At 37.1% G+C, this 13,981-nt stretch overlaps 1 protein-coding gene across 3 annotated transcripts in view; it reads left to right on the top strand.

The window, feature by feature from the left end:
* WDR72 (WD repeat domain 72) overlaps positions 1-13,981 on the top strand; it is a 266,149-nt gene that overhangs the window by 32,782 nt on the left and 219,386 nt on the right. For 2 of the 3 annotated variants that reach the window (XM_075855213.1, XM_075855215.1), the window contains exons 2-5: positions 4,590-4,754; positions 7,680-7,786; positions 11,533-11,611; positions 13,400-13,571. In XM_075855213.1, the coding sequence (XP_075711328.1) occupies positions 4,590-4,754; positions 7,680-7,786; positions 11,533-11,611; positions 13,400-13,571 (523 nt within the window). Of the gene's footprint in view, positions 1-255; positions 330-4,589; positions 4,755-7,679; positions 7,787-11,532; positions 11,612-13,399; positions 13,572-13,981 lie in introns of those variants that run through there. The other variant, XM_075855214.1, reaches the window with a different exon arrangement.

Here is a 13,981-nt window from a genome sequence, read left to right on the forward strand (position 1 = left end):
GGGCAGCCATGATCTTAGACAAAAGACTCCTGTGGCAAAGCCCAGGGTTCCTTTTTGGATGCATGACTGGTATGAAAGGGTTTCAATACATGGGAATACTGAAATCCAGTATAGGTTCAGTTCGTTTATGGCGAGTAACACGTTGAGTAAAGAAAAACGGTTTGGTTGTTATGGAAACCAGGTCTAAAACTGTGTGTTTGTGAGTGAGGCTAACAATGAAGGACCTGCGAGCTTCTCTATTGGCTAATACGGGTCATGTGATATGGAGGAAGATCCTTGATGTGGAATCCAGTGGTGTCCTATTTGCTTTTGTGAATATGTCGTGAACGGTAGGTCCTAGAGAGCTGAAACCCATTCTAATAGATAAGATATGAGCGCATAATTACAAAAACGTTTTTTTTATATATAAGATAACAGATATCCTGATTTTTATAGTAGTTACATATCCATTAATATTTATTTTCCTGTCAATGTCATGTCCACTGGAAGTGTTATTACAAAATATTTTTTAATATGACTCACGCTTACTGGAAATGCCTCAGTATTAGTATTGGCAATAATTGATAATTATTTATGGTTCATTACATTATTCAGAAAGATGAAATTATTAGTATCAGTTTACTATACTTCAGAGAAATTGATAAATCACTTGTGAGGCATTTAATTTATGCATCTGTGTAATTGTCGTAGTTGACGAGTCCTCTTGTTTACATGAATATGTATCTCACTATGGGCAGGATTGTAATTGTAGCGGAAGCTATACAGTATCACTGCTTCAAAATTACATAACCCACGATGTCTTTCTCCTTCTTGTGTTCCTGTGCACTTGCATGCCGTCTGTCTTTTATAAAGAAATCAAGGAGTTGAGAATCAAACACATGAAAATGTGACAAGAACAAGGCAGAACTGTAAATATGCTTTAGCAGACCAGAATAGGATGGTTAGATGATTATGTCACATGATCTCGCCAATAACAACATCCCGCTTGCCTTATTCATGGATCCAGTTATGACTATGTAAGGTGTGCCTAGGTTGTGTATCGCCCCCTCCAGGTGTGTCGCAGTAAAGAAGTGTGAAATCAGGTTTATTGCAAACTCAAACTTTACTATGTACTTCTCAGTACAACCGGTCACAGCAGGAAAAACAACAACACTTCTCAATATGAGAGGCACAGTTCTTAGACACAGCTCAGGCAGGTAGCCACAAAACTGCAGAAGGCCGGACAGGCCTCTTCTCCAATAGAACCCCACCTGTGGGGGGCAGCAGCAATAGCACATAAACAGCCCATTTAAGGACACCGTTAATAAAAATAAGCATATCTAATGTACAAATATATACAAGGTGTTATGGAATCACTGGTTGAGCAATTTCCAGGGTGGAAGTTTTGTGGAATTGCTATGTGAGGATGCTGGAGACTGTTGGGACTGAGCATTCAAATAAATCCGCAACCACAAATCAGTCACAACTCTAATCAACAGTATCTAAGGCTACTCTATGGTTTTCGCCAGAGCCCACCACAAGGCAGGATGTTTTTTGCTGCATAGAACCCAAGTTGTTTTAACAGAGTTCGGTGTTGGATAAGAGGTACAATGCAGGCAATAGCAGAGCAGGTAACAAGACAGCCAGAGGGTAAACAGAAAGTCCAAATCACAAAGCTACGGGATGTCAGGAATAGCAAAGGTCAGTATCAGCAGAAAGTCCAAATCCGTAAGCAAAGGGTAATCCAGAGACAAGCCGAGGTCCAGTTCCAAAAAGTCCAAATAGTCAAAGGTACAGGGTTTAGTCAGAAGCTTGATCAAACACATGCAGGAAGGAAAATCACAAGCAAAGAACACAAAAGCAACCCAGGTTTAAGTACTCCACCCTTACATCTGATAGGAAGAAAGACGGAGAGAAGGGATAGGCTGAACAACTAAAACCAGAACCGCCCAGAAGCTAGACTAGTAGTCATGGTAATCTTAAAGGGACGGACGTTTCCTAACACAAGGCCATTACTGGCCAAATAAACAGTAAAGTCCCCTTTAAAGGGAATGTATCACCTAAGTTTTTTTGTTTCTAATCAAATTCCGATTGTAAAATCTTATTCTGTTTTTCTAATCTGTTTCGATTCTTTGATTGTAGATTTCTTTATTTTATTTTTTTGTAATTATCATAGGGGCAGCCATCTTGACTGAGCTGTTTTTAACAGCATTAAAGAGGCTCTGTCACCACATTATAAGTGCCCTATCTCCTACATAAGGAGATGGGCGCTATAATGTAGATGACAGTAATGCTTTTTATTTAGAAAAACTATCTATTTTTACCACTTAATGCCCAACTGGGCGTGTTTTTACTTTTGACCAAGTGGGCGTTGTACAGAGGAGTGTATGACGCTGACCAATCAGCGTCATACACTTCTCCCCATTCATTTATTTTTACTATAGATAATGACATAGAAAATGTAAAAAATACATAACCATTTATAAAAAGTATGTTTAGCATAAAAACGTATAAATCTATTTTGGACCAAAGAACTTAGCGATACTTTTAGTTTCTTCATCTCCTTGTTCCAAAAGCTGTAACTTGTTAATTTTTCCATCAATACAGTCTATGCTGGCATGTTTTTTGCGGGACGAGTTGTAATTTTCAGTTGTACCATTATAATACATAGAATGTATAGTATAAAAAAAAAAAACTGTAATTCCGCCAATGTTTTTTTGGTTTTGTTTTTATGGATTTCACCACGCGGTTTAAATGACATGATAACTTTATTGTGTGGGTCACTACAATTGCTGTAATATCTATTGTTACGTTGCAGTACGGGAGGAGGTTGAGAGTGAGAATTCTCTCTCACACCCTTACTATAGATGTGACCACAGAAATGAAAGGACAATGAATGTTTACAGGGAACCAAATTTATATAAAGAACCTATTAGCTAATAATGTAACTTTTCATTTTATGTTTTTTTGGGCTAATTTAATAAATCCTGAAAAACCCTTAATAGAGAAGTATTGTATTCATCCCGAGCTGTTGCTTGTCTTTTGAAGATGTCAAGTATTTAGGCTTTAGGTTTTATGTTAATATATGACGTTTATGAATTGTGTCTGAAAAGCCAGTAAAACTGCAATAATTCAGACTCCATGATCTGTGAACATTTAGACCCACATCTATCATTGCATTTGTGAATTTTTTGTGAGTTTTACACCAAAGTAGCACCATTTTCCCCAGAATTTAGAGCCATTTGCACCATGCACATCAGTTTGTAAAAGAGGAGTGAATAGTGGTATGGCTTACTGCTTGGCCAGGATTTAGACACATTTATGAAATGCAACTATTTAAAAAATCGCAAAAAGGTGCAAATCAGAAAAAGTCGCATCTCTACTCCAAACAGATCATGATGTAGAAACCAGTGACATAATGTTGGCAGTGTGAACGTTAATGGCAGTGATGTATGTTGTGACAGATTTATCAGAGGGCAAATGCAGTCATAAATTTGTTGCAACATATGTCAATAAAGTAGTGTAGCTTTAACTTAGACATCGGCTAAAATTACGCCACTCTTGATAAATGTGGGCCACAGTGCCTTCTAAAGTCTCCTCACTAAGGAGCATGACCAAGACCTTTCCACTGTGCATCATATTGTCAAATTTTTCACAGGCTAAAATAGTGAAGTAATTACAAAATTACAGAAAAATTGATATAAGGTGCCCTCTTGTGGCTGCTCAAAAAGAGCAAAGTATATAGAAGAAAGCCACTTTATTACTGCTACCTCATGCAGAAGGCAGCACCTGTACGGAGGCGCTCAGACTCAGTGTCCCTGTACAATGAAACTGTAGATACTACATGTGCTGATGTATGATATTGATAAATACCTTTAACAGCTTAGAAAAGCAAGCCAAACCCAAATATTTTACAGGCCCAAATAATAGTGTTATGATAAATATGGCATATGTGACCGTTTTCAGAAGCCATCTTTTTTACTGGATATTTCAGGAAAAATAACCAGATTTTTATAATATAAATAGGTGTTCCTTGTCATATGGCACAGACATTGGAAATTAAGTGTCTACACATTGTTATCGAAATGGCTTGTTTTTGTGATGTAATGTCTGAAATAAAGTTAAAACATTTCAGTCCCTTTTAAATCTATAAAAAGGGTCACTGTCATTTTATTAAACTTTTAACCTGTCATAGAGACATTGCAGAAGTTTATATAGTGGAGGTCCAGTGTCTGAGACCTCCACCGATCCCTTGAACAATGCTTCTAATACTCCTGTAAGTGGTTTTTGGCTTCCAATAATAGATATTTGGCAAATAAAAAATAGACGGTTATCTTGCACTAACCCAAAATGCCAACAGGAGCCAAAGGAAAAAGTCAAGTTCATGTTCATTCTAGTGATCATTTAGGGTCTTAGCACCTAGACTCCCATTAATATGAACATAGACACATGTCAGAAGTTCAATGAAATGACAGCAGTCAACAAAGTTCAAGTGAAGTGCATGTCTTTTTCAAAGTTGCACACCAAATTGTAATTGTTTTCTATAAACATAATATTCTTAATTCAGACATTTTAGCTATTATTATACACGTTTTCCTAATAAATTGCAGGTCAAGATTATGATGAAGAGCACTACCCAGGCAGTGGCATTATGGGGAAACCGTGCCCCTGCCCACAGTATAACAGCCATGATGATAACAGATGATGAGAAAACGATTGTCACTGGAAGTCTGGAGGGACAGATATGTCTTTGGTATTTGTCAATGGATATGAAGGTTTGTAAATTAAATGTTTGTACCCATGTCTATATATAGTACAGTTATAACAAAAACATTTTTATCACAAACATAACATTTTGACAAACAGAGAACCTTATTGCGTTATAGTGGATCTGAGACTGTCAAATCTACTCCAGTATGTTACCCTAATTGAGGACAACATAAGAGGGGGAGATGATGATTTTGGGTATATATAATTTTCTATGATTTGATGCAGTATTACCATATAAAAAGCCGTTTTGTTGCTGCCACTCTGCCAGGACTCAAAGAGAAAGCTTGTACGTTCTGAGTGATTGACAACTTTTCCTGTATGAGTTTTTATAGGGGAGAACTGACAATCACTGTGTGGGCAGGGAAAGCAGGACTCACAGGCTTTATCTATCATAGAAAACGATATCCCCAAGCTCAGCATCTCCACCTCTATCCTATACTGCCCTTCGATAGGGTACCATAGGAGTTCTGACCGAGCTGCATTAAAGCTGGTAAAAGGCTTATGTATTATGCAAATTCATAGAAATGTAAGTTTAAAATGAAATAATAGTCTAGAAATAAAATGTAAGGAAACAAATTCAAGATTAACTAGCAGGGAACCTCTACCAGCTTCTTATATTGATCAGGTTATCTGCACCAGTTCAACCACACGTTCTTCCAACTTTTTCTGGGACTGGGAAATATCTTTTGCTTTTCTCATTCTGATATTTGTGAATTTTCCCTTACCGATATGTGTCCAACAGTATATATATATATATACTGTACTGTACTAAAGACTCATTGACACCCTTAATTGTTTTCCTGTTGGTTTTTGTCAAATCATGTCTTACAACATGCAGACTTGGACTCATTGGGGCAGATTTAGTATTCAAAATGCTTCAAAATTCTGGCTCAAATTAAGCCAAAATTCTGGTGCATATGCAGTGTGCCACATTTATTAACTGTTTTAGAAACTTTTGGGCCAGACGGGACTAGGGAAAGTGACTTAGCAGAAAGTGGTGTGGCCTAAAATGCGCCACCATGCTCCAAAGTTGCGCCAAAATTTTGGCGTGAAAAACTGCCACAAGGCCAAGAGGTGGTATAAGAAAGAGACAAGTGTCTAATATGTCTAGCCAGATTGGCCAAATGTATAATACAGCATGCACCACTTTGATAAATTTGGCAGATCTTTGTCTAAGTTTACACTTGTCACTTGGCCTGGTCACTTGGCCTGAGGAAGACGTTGGTCCAACGTCGAAACACGTAACCTGTATGTCTTAATAAACTATTGTCATTATGTAACTAATTCTACTATAATTAATTTATACTACTAATATCAGCAGCGCCTCACATACTACCTAATACATTTTTCTCCAACTCCACTCTGCATTTGCTCAACATGTCACAAAGAAATCGGCACTTACTGTACCCACACCCATGATGGTGGTCGTGTTAGACTCCTAATCTGATTAGAATACAATTTATCATGAATGATAAAACCTCCAAAACACTTTTCACATCCATTATATTACTCATTCTGCTTCCTTCCTCTCTTAAGAACCCTACAATATAAACCCAATGCATTTATGTGTATCTAATGACCAGAGCTATGATCCCCTTATATTGCATATCGATTGAATATACCTCCAGTTCTGCAATGCATACATAAGATTTCATAAATAGATGAAGTTAGCTCACAGACTACCACACTAAATATAAATACCATATCATCTGGTGGAAATTAATGACGTTCTTCAATTATCCCTCCAACCTGCTTTTATGGATTTAACACTATTGTCAATACAATTGTCTTTACTAATAAATGTTATTTGCCAACTTTGCATCACCTAATACTTAATACATTCCTGCCATGCTGTATATATTTTTGCATATTTCCTTGATGTCAACAATACAATCGATGTGTTTCATAATCCCCCGATAACAGCAATTGCTAAACACTTGTACACAGTAACATGAAACCTGGCAGCAACATTATTCAACATACTTGAATAGAAAGATGAATATAAGCAGCACTCACCAGTCCTTTTAAAACAGCTTTATTTAATTTATACCAGCGTATTTCACAGGAATCATTGTCCGCCTGTGCAATACGCTGGTATGAATTAAATAAAGCAGTTTTGAAAGGACTAGTGAGTGCCGCTTATATTCATCTTTCTATTCAATTATTGTGGGACTTTTATTTAATTGGCGTGCACCACCAAAAAGAGCTGCGTGGTTTACCGAGTTAATCTTGTGTTGTGAGTGGAAAGCTGCTGGAGTGGAGCAGTGCCGGCGCAGTGTTTCTTTGGAGCAGAGATTATTCAACATACTGTTGAGCCTGCCCAGAGTATGGGCACATTCAAACTAAAACTTATATACCAATAATATTGGTATCATTATAAAAGTTAAAAATATTTATGTATATGTACATTCCCATATACTAATATAGCATAGAGGTTTTTTTTGCTGCATAGTAGTTTTATTGATCAGTTCAAATAACTAGAAAGCCACGTCCCTTGATTTGGACAATGTTTGGAAATTTGGAAAACTCCTATTAATAAATAATAGTTTCCTATTAGACGGATGTCTGGCATCAGTGATCTGGAATTTTGTATTGTTTATGTCTTGGTTTTACCAGTAGAATTGTAATTATGGGAGAATACGGACTAAGTCAGTTCGGAATGAGAGAATCAACCATTGAAGAGTATAATTTTATGGTTCACATCTCTTAAATCAGAAGTATCTGGCCCAATGGGCCTCACAATCTGAGAGTGTGTCTTATTGTGGATGATGGGCAAGCCTGTGATATTGTACAGATAAACCAATAGTTTTTAACTAACCAATCAATACTGAAAACTAAAACACACTCTTAATTCTAACATTATAACCCCATTTATTACTTTCGACTGTTGCGTTTGTGTTATGTATTATTTTTTTTAAAATCATTTTCAGGTTTCATCAAAAGCAATTCTGTTTGGCCATACTGCTGCTATAACATGCTTAGCAAAGGCACGAGATTTTGAAAAACAACCATATGTGGTTAGTGGATCAGAAAATGGGTAAGTGGGGGGTTCTTACACAGTAAAAAAATGTATGTCTGTTAGGTAAATGGTAATAAGTAAAAAGTGCAATTATAAACACAAATACACATTAAGCAGGCATATACAATAAAAAATAAAATGTAACAATATATATATATATATATATATATATATATATATATACAGTGAAGGAAATAAGTATTTGATCCCTTGCTGATTTTGTAAGTTTGCCCACTGTCAAAGACATGAACAGTCTAGAATTTTTAGGCTAGGTTAATTTTACCAGTGAGAGATAGATTATATTTTAAAAAAAACAGAAAACCACATTGTCAAAATTATATATATTTATTTGCATTGTGCACAGAGAAATAAGTATTTGATCTCCTACCAACCATTAAGAGTACAGCCTCCTCCAGACCAGTTACACGCTCCAAATCAACTTGGTGCCTGCATTAAAGACAGCTGTCTTAAATGGTCACCTGTATAAAAGACTCCTGTCCACAGACTCAATTAATCAGTCTGACTATAACCTCTACAACATGGGCAAGACCAAAGAGCTTTCTAAGGATGTCAGGGACAAGATCATAGGCCTGCACAAGGCTGGAATGGGCTACAAAACCATAAGTAAGACGCTGGGTGAGAAGGAGACAACTGTTGGTGCAATAGTAAGAAAATGGAAGACATACAAAATGACTGTCAATCGACATCGATCTGGGGCTCCATGCAAAATCTCACCTCGTGGGGTATCTTTGATCATGAGGAAGGTGAGAGCTCAGCCGAAAACTACACGGGGGGAACTTGTTAATGATCTCAAGGCAGCTGAGACCACAGTCACCAAGAAAACCATGGGTAACACATTACTCCATAATGGATTAAAATTTTGCAGTGCCCGCAAGGTCCCCCTGCTCAAGAAGGCACATGTACAGGCCCGTCTGAAGTTTGCAAATGAACATCTGGATGATTCTGAAAGTGATTGGGAGAAGGTGCTGTGGTCAGATGAGACTAAATTTGAGCTCTTTGGCATTAACTCAATTCGCCGTGTTTGGAGGAAGAGAAATGCTGCCTATGACCCAAAGAACACCGTCCCCACTGTCAAGCATGGAGGTGGAAACATTATGTTTTGGCTGTGTTTCTCTGCTAAGGGCACAGGACTACTTCACCGCATCAATGGGAGAATGGATGGAGCCATGTACCGTCAAATCCTGAGTGACAACCTCCTTCCCTCCACTAGGACATTAAAAATGGCTCGTGGCTGGGTCTTCCAGCACGACAATGACCCGAAACATACAGCCAAGGCAACAAAGGAGTGGCTCAAAAAGAAGCACATTAAGGCCATGGAGTGGCATAGCCAGTCTCTAGACCTTAATCCCATCGAAAATTTATGGAGGGAGCTGAAGATCCGAGTTGCCAAGCGACAGCCTCGAAATCTTAATGATTTACAGATGATCTGCAAAGAGGAGTGGGCCAAAATTCCATCTAACATGTGTGCAAACCTCATCATCAACTACAAAAAACATCTGACTGCTGTGCTTGCCAACAAGGGTTTTGCCACCAAGTATTAAGTCTTGTTTGCCAAAGGGATCAAATACTTATTTCTCTGTGCACAATGCAAATAAATATATATAATTTTGACAATGTGATTTTCAGTTTTTTTTAATATAATCTATCTCTCACTGGTAAAATTAACCTAGCCTAAAAATTCTAGACTGTTCATGTCTTTGACAGTGGGCAAATTTACAAAATCAGCAAGGGATCAAATACTTCTTTCCTTCACTGTATCTCAATAACCCAAAGATTTACCTCAGATTAGATCTCCAAATAAAATGAGGGGATTTACTAAGCAAAAAGTATAGTACATGGTGTGCACCAAGTTTATTATGCGTTGTGTTTTGGACACTTTTAACACCTCTATAGTGTATAGGAAAAGATTATGGCTAAGGCCTCATGCACACGACTGTAACAATGTGCACGGCCGTGATATTCGGGTCGGCCAGCCGGCCGCGGAGTGTCACCCGTGAGCCCTCCTGCAAATCGCGGGCCGTGCACATGGCCACGTCCATTATTTCCTATGAGCCTGGACCGCACAACACGGCTGTAATAAGACATGCCCGTTCTTTCTGCGGTCAAGGCTCCTGGGCCATGCACGGACCGTGGAAACCACGGTCGCGTGCATGGGCCCATAGAAATGAATGGGGCCGCAATTCTCCCGTGGATTTTCGGGGGAATTGCGGCCGCAAAAGCACGTTCGTGTGCATGGGGCCTTAGAGGTATCATAAAATGCACCAAATTCAGTATTTGATTATGATGATATGCTGTAGCAAGACGCAAACCATTGTTTGAAATTATTGATGTACAAATACAGTACTGTGATGAGGTGGTGTTATAATATCATTTCTATATTACTGAAGCAAAACGTCCTATTCATGGTATGCAGCAAGGAAAGGATCATATCCTATAATTACATTAATTGTAGAAAAAATACAAAAGAAAAAATGTGGACATTTTATATTACTCAACTGTTACAATTAATTATTAGTACATCTTATGTAACTCAATTGTCCAATTTTCCTTGATAATAGAGAAAAGCAAAGCAAAGATCATGCAAAGCTACTAGATGTAAAAAGAATCCTGCCGTTGTATAAGTGACAATAGACTGTTTTTCTTCATACTTTACCATGTATCTTCATGTTATCTAATTCTTCTTGAACATTGTTAGGCTCCAGATTAATGTTTGCAAATTCATCTTTAAATTGAATTAATTAAATACAATTATTTTAATCTGGATTTCTAATACAGAAATTCTTATAGTCCATCACAAAACTTGGAGACAATCTGGAATTACACAAGACTGGATGGAAAAAACAAAATTATAATAGCACATTTTATTTTAGGATCTTATTTTGGGCTGTAAATACATGACAATGTTCGATAATCCAGAATATTTGACAATCTGACACTAGAGAGGAGCAAATCTAAAAGCATTCAAATTGAAAACTTTTCTGTTTTTCTGTTAATCTGTATTATACTATTTCTATCTGGAAAATATCACATCTTATTGATACCAGATGAAAGGAATTTTACTGTATATTTAGTATTTTCATTCTATTATGGTTAGTATTGAGTAGCAATTATCCTAAGAAAACAATTATCCTAAGAAATAAGCTTTTGACTTATGAGTAATTTTCTAATCAAAATGTTACAGGGAAATAAGAGTAATTACATGTATTTTATAAGGTCAACCATTTTATTTTAGCCTTAATAGAGTCTAATTTCTGTGTTGCGAAGGTTTAAAGCTAACATAAAATAATCCTCATGGTGGCACTGTTTAATCTTAGGACTAAATAATGGTCTTTGAAAATAACAGACACAGCGCAAGACACGTGTTTTAAAATGTATGGCTGAGGTTCTGTGAAATGACCCATTTTCTGCAGGATGTAGTTCTGAAGAATGATACTTTTAGTGACACATTGATGAGACATAATGGCAGAATACCTACAATTTGTTTTATTCCAGGCATGGCCTTAAAGTTAGTTTGATGCTGGGCAACAGGGTGTAATTACCTAAACAAAAGGAAAGACGTTCTGTATGCCATCTTTTCTTAATGACCACAACGTTTTCTTTACCAGTAATCGGTAACAAAAATGCTACGTAAATGATAAGTGTTCACTTAAATACAGTTTTTAAACTTAAAAAAATTGTGACATGGAATTGTCCCAAAAACTAAGTAGAAATGACAGCGTATAACCTGAGGTTATGTCTTACAGGGAAATGTGTTTATGGAATGTCAACACTGGCCACTGCATTGAGAATGCAAAGCTGCAATATAGGCACACAGCAATTTGCGTAAGTATTATGGATTTGTCACAACATTTTGCTATGGAAAAGCTTATCTAGGACCTTTAACCCTCATTTAAAATGCAACTTGAGGTATTCTGAAGTAATTATTCAGATTTCTAATGTTCAGTGACACAGAAACCCAGGCTATGACATTACTTTCTGCAAAATAGAATAACGTATGCATAAATGCTATATATTTTATATTCCTTAAAGGGGTTATGTGGAGACCGAAAAGTATTAGCAGTGTGCTCACTGCACTATGTAAGTACACTGCTAATATACATTCCGGTCCCCCGTCGCGTTAATTATGAGATTTTGATAGATATTTTTAGCGCTGGCGGGGGACCAGAAGTATAGTTGCACAGTCTTCCTTCCTTGTCATGGGACCAGTCCCACAGTACAAGCAGTAGCAGTAGTACAGCAATTACATAAAGTACAGCGGGGCCAGTCACATGACGAAGAGTCGTGTTGTCATGAAGGAAGACTGTGCAACTAGACTTCTGGTCCCCCGCCAGCGCTACAAAAATCTATTAAAATCGTATAATCTGCGCGACGGGGACAGGAATGTATATTAGAGAGTGTACTCACATACTGCAGTTAGAACGCTGCTAATAATTTTCGGTCCCCACATAACCCCTTTAGCTCCAAAGCTCTTTATCATTAAATAAATTCAGACCCCAGATCAGACCTCAGAAATGTAAACCCCAGACAAGACCCCTATATAATTTGAAACCCCAGGCCATAACCTTAAATTAATTTAGACCCAAGAACAGACCCCAATATAAATTCAGACCACATAAAGGACCAAAAAAAAGTTAAAATTCAGATCCCAGACCAAACCATTTTTGTTTACTTACTGCTCCCGGGTTCTCATCACTTCGAGGCGCCACCGCCGCACACATGCTCCTAATGGTGGATGGATGGATGGATGGATGGGTAGATATGGGTAGATATGGGTAGATAGATAGATATGGCTAGATAGATAGATAGATAGATAGATAGATAGATAGATAGATAGATAGATAGATAGATAGATAGATAGATAGATAGATAGATAGATAGATATGGGTGGATAGATAGATATGGGTAGATAGATAGATATGGGTAGATAGATAGATATGGATAGATAGATAGATGGGTAGATAGATATGGGTAGATATGGGTAGATAGATAGATATGGATAGATAGATATGGGTAGATAGATATGGGTAGATAGATATGGGTAGGTAGATAATAGATATGGATAGACAAACAAACAAACAAACAAACAAACAAACAAACAAACAAACAAACAAACAAACAAACAAACAAACAAACAAACAAACAGTATATAGATATGGATAGATATTTGAGAATTTTAATGTCTGTATCCATAAGCAGGACAAATGTGAGGGTTAGGAGAAATATTATGGCTTAGTCACCAATGATCTTATCTGTGGTTAGCTGTGTAGCATTGTACAGATTACTAATAAGTCAATGATTCCATTGCTTTTTTTGCAAGAAATATGTGTATTTCCGCACCAGAGTGCACATTGCTGGTCACAGCTTTAATTACAACTCAGCTAATGGAGGAAAATCTACATTTATACACAGAATAATTACTAGGTTGTCTTGCTCAGGAGGTGCTGTTCCAGTCAATACATTGTGTGCAATTGATAAACTGAGGCTATTATATCCTTTACTTTAGTATTATTTAAGCAAAGTCTTTCAATCCCATTATATAATTCTAATATGTTAAAAGCTCAGTGTTGCATTCAGTGATATTATTCTTATTTTGTTGTTGCTGGCTGGCAGTACTACCATTGCTCATTCCGAATGACAGGAGAAGGCTGGCTGCTCTGCTGTGGTCACTATCAAGACATCCTCATTGTCGATGCAAAGACCTTGCAAGCCCTTCATACTTTCAAGTCCCAGTGTTCAGACTGGATAAGTTGTATGTGCATTGTGCACTCTACCAGGATTCAAGGTACTGCAGAAACAGAGGGATACATCTATAAGTATAATATTTGACCTAAGTCTCAGGTTACAGGTACCATGTGTGTACGAGGCTGCAGTCATATGGCCTAATCACATAAATCTCCTAGGAAGTCTTTATGTAACGTGTATTTTTATATTCTATGTACAGTAATATGTGTCATTTTTTTTAAGCCCTTAAGGACACGGACAATTTTGGCCTTGAGGACTGAACAATATTTTATATTTCCCTCTTTGCATCCCGATGCTCATAACTTTTCTATTTTTTGTACAACGTAGTTGTATGATACTTTGTTTTTTGTGGGATGAGTTGTACTTTATGGAGATACCATTTTTTGGTACAAATACATTATCGTTTAATTTATATAAATTTTTATTTTGGTGAAAATGCAGAAAAAAAGC

Source organism: Rhinoderma darwinii, chromosome 3 (genome assembly GCF_050947455.1).
Source record: "Rhinoderma darwinii isolate aRhiDar2 chromosome 3, aRhiDar2.hap1, whole genome shotgun sequence".
NCBI lineage: Eukaryota > Metazoa > Chordata > Amphibia > Anura > Rhinodermatidae > Rhinoderma > Rhinoderma darwinii.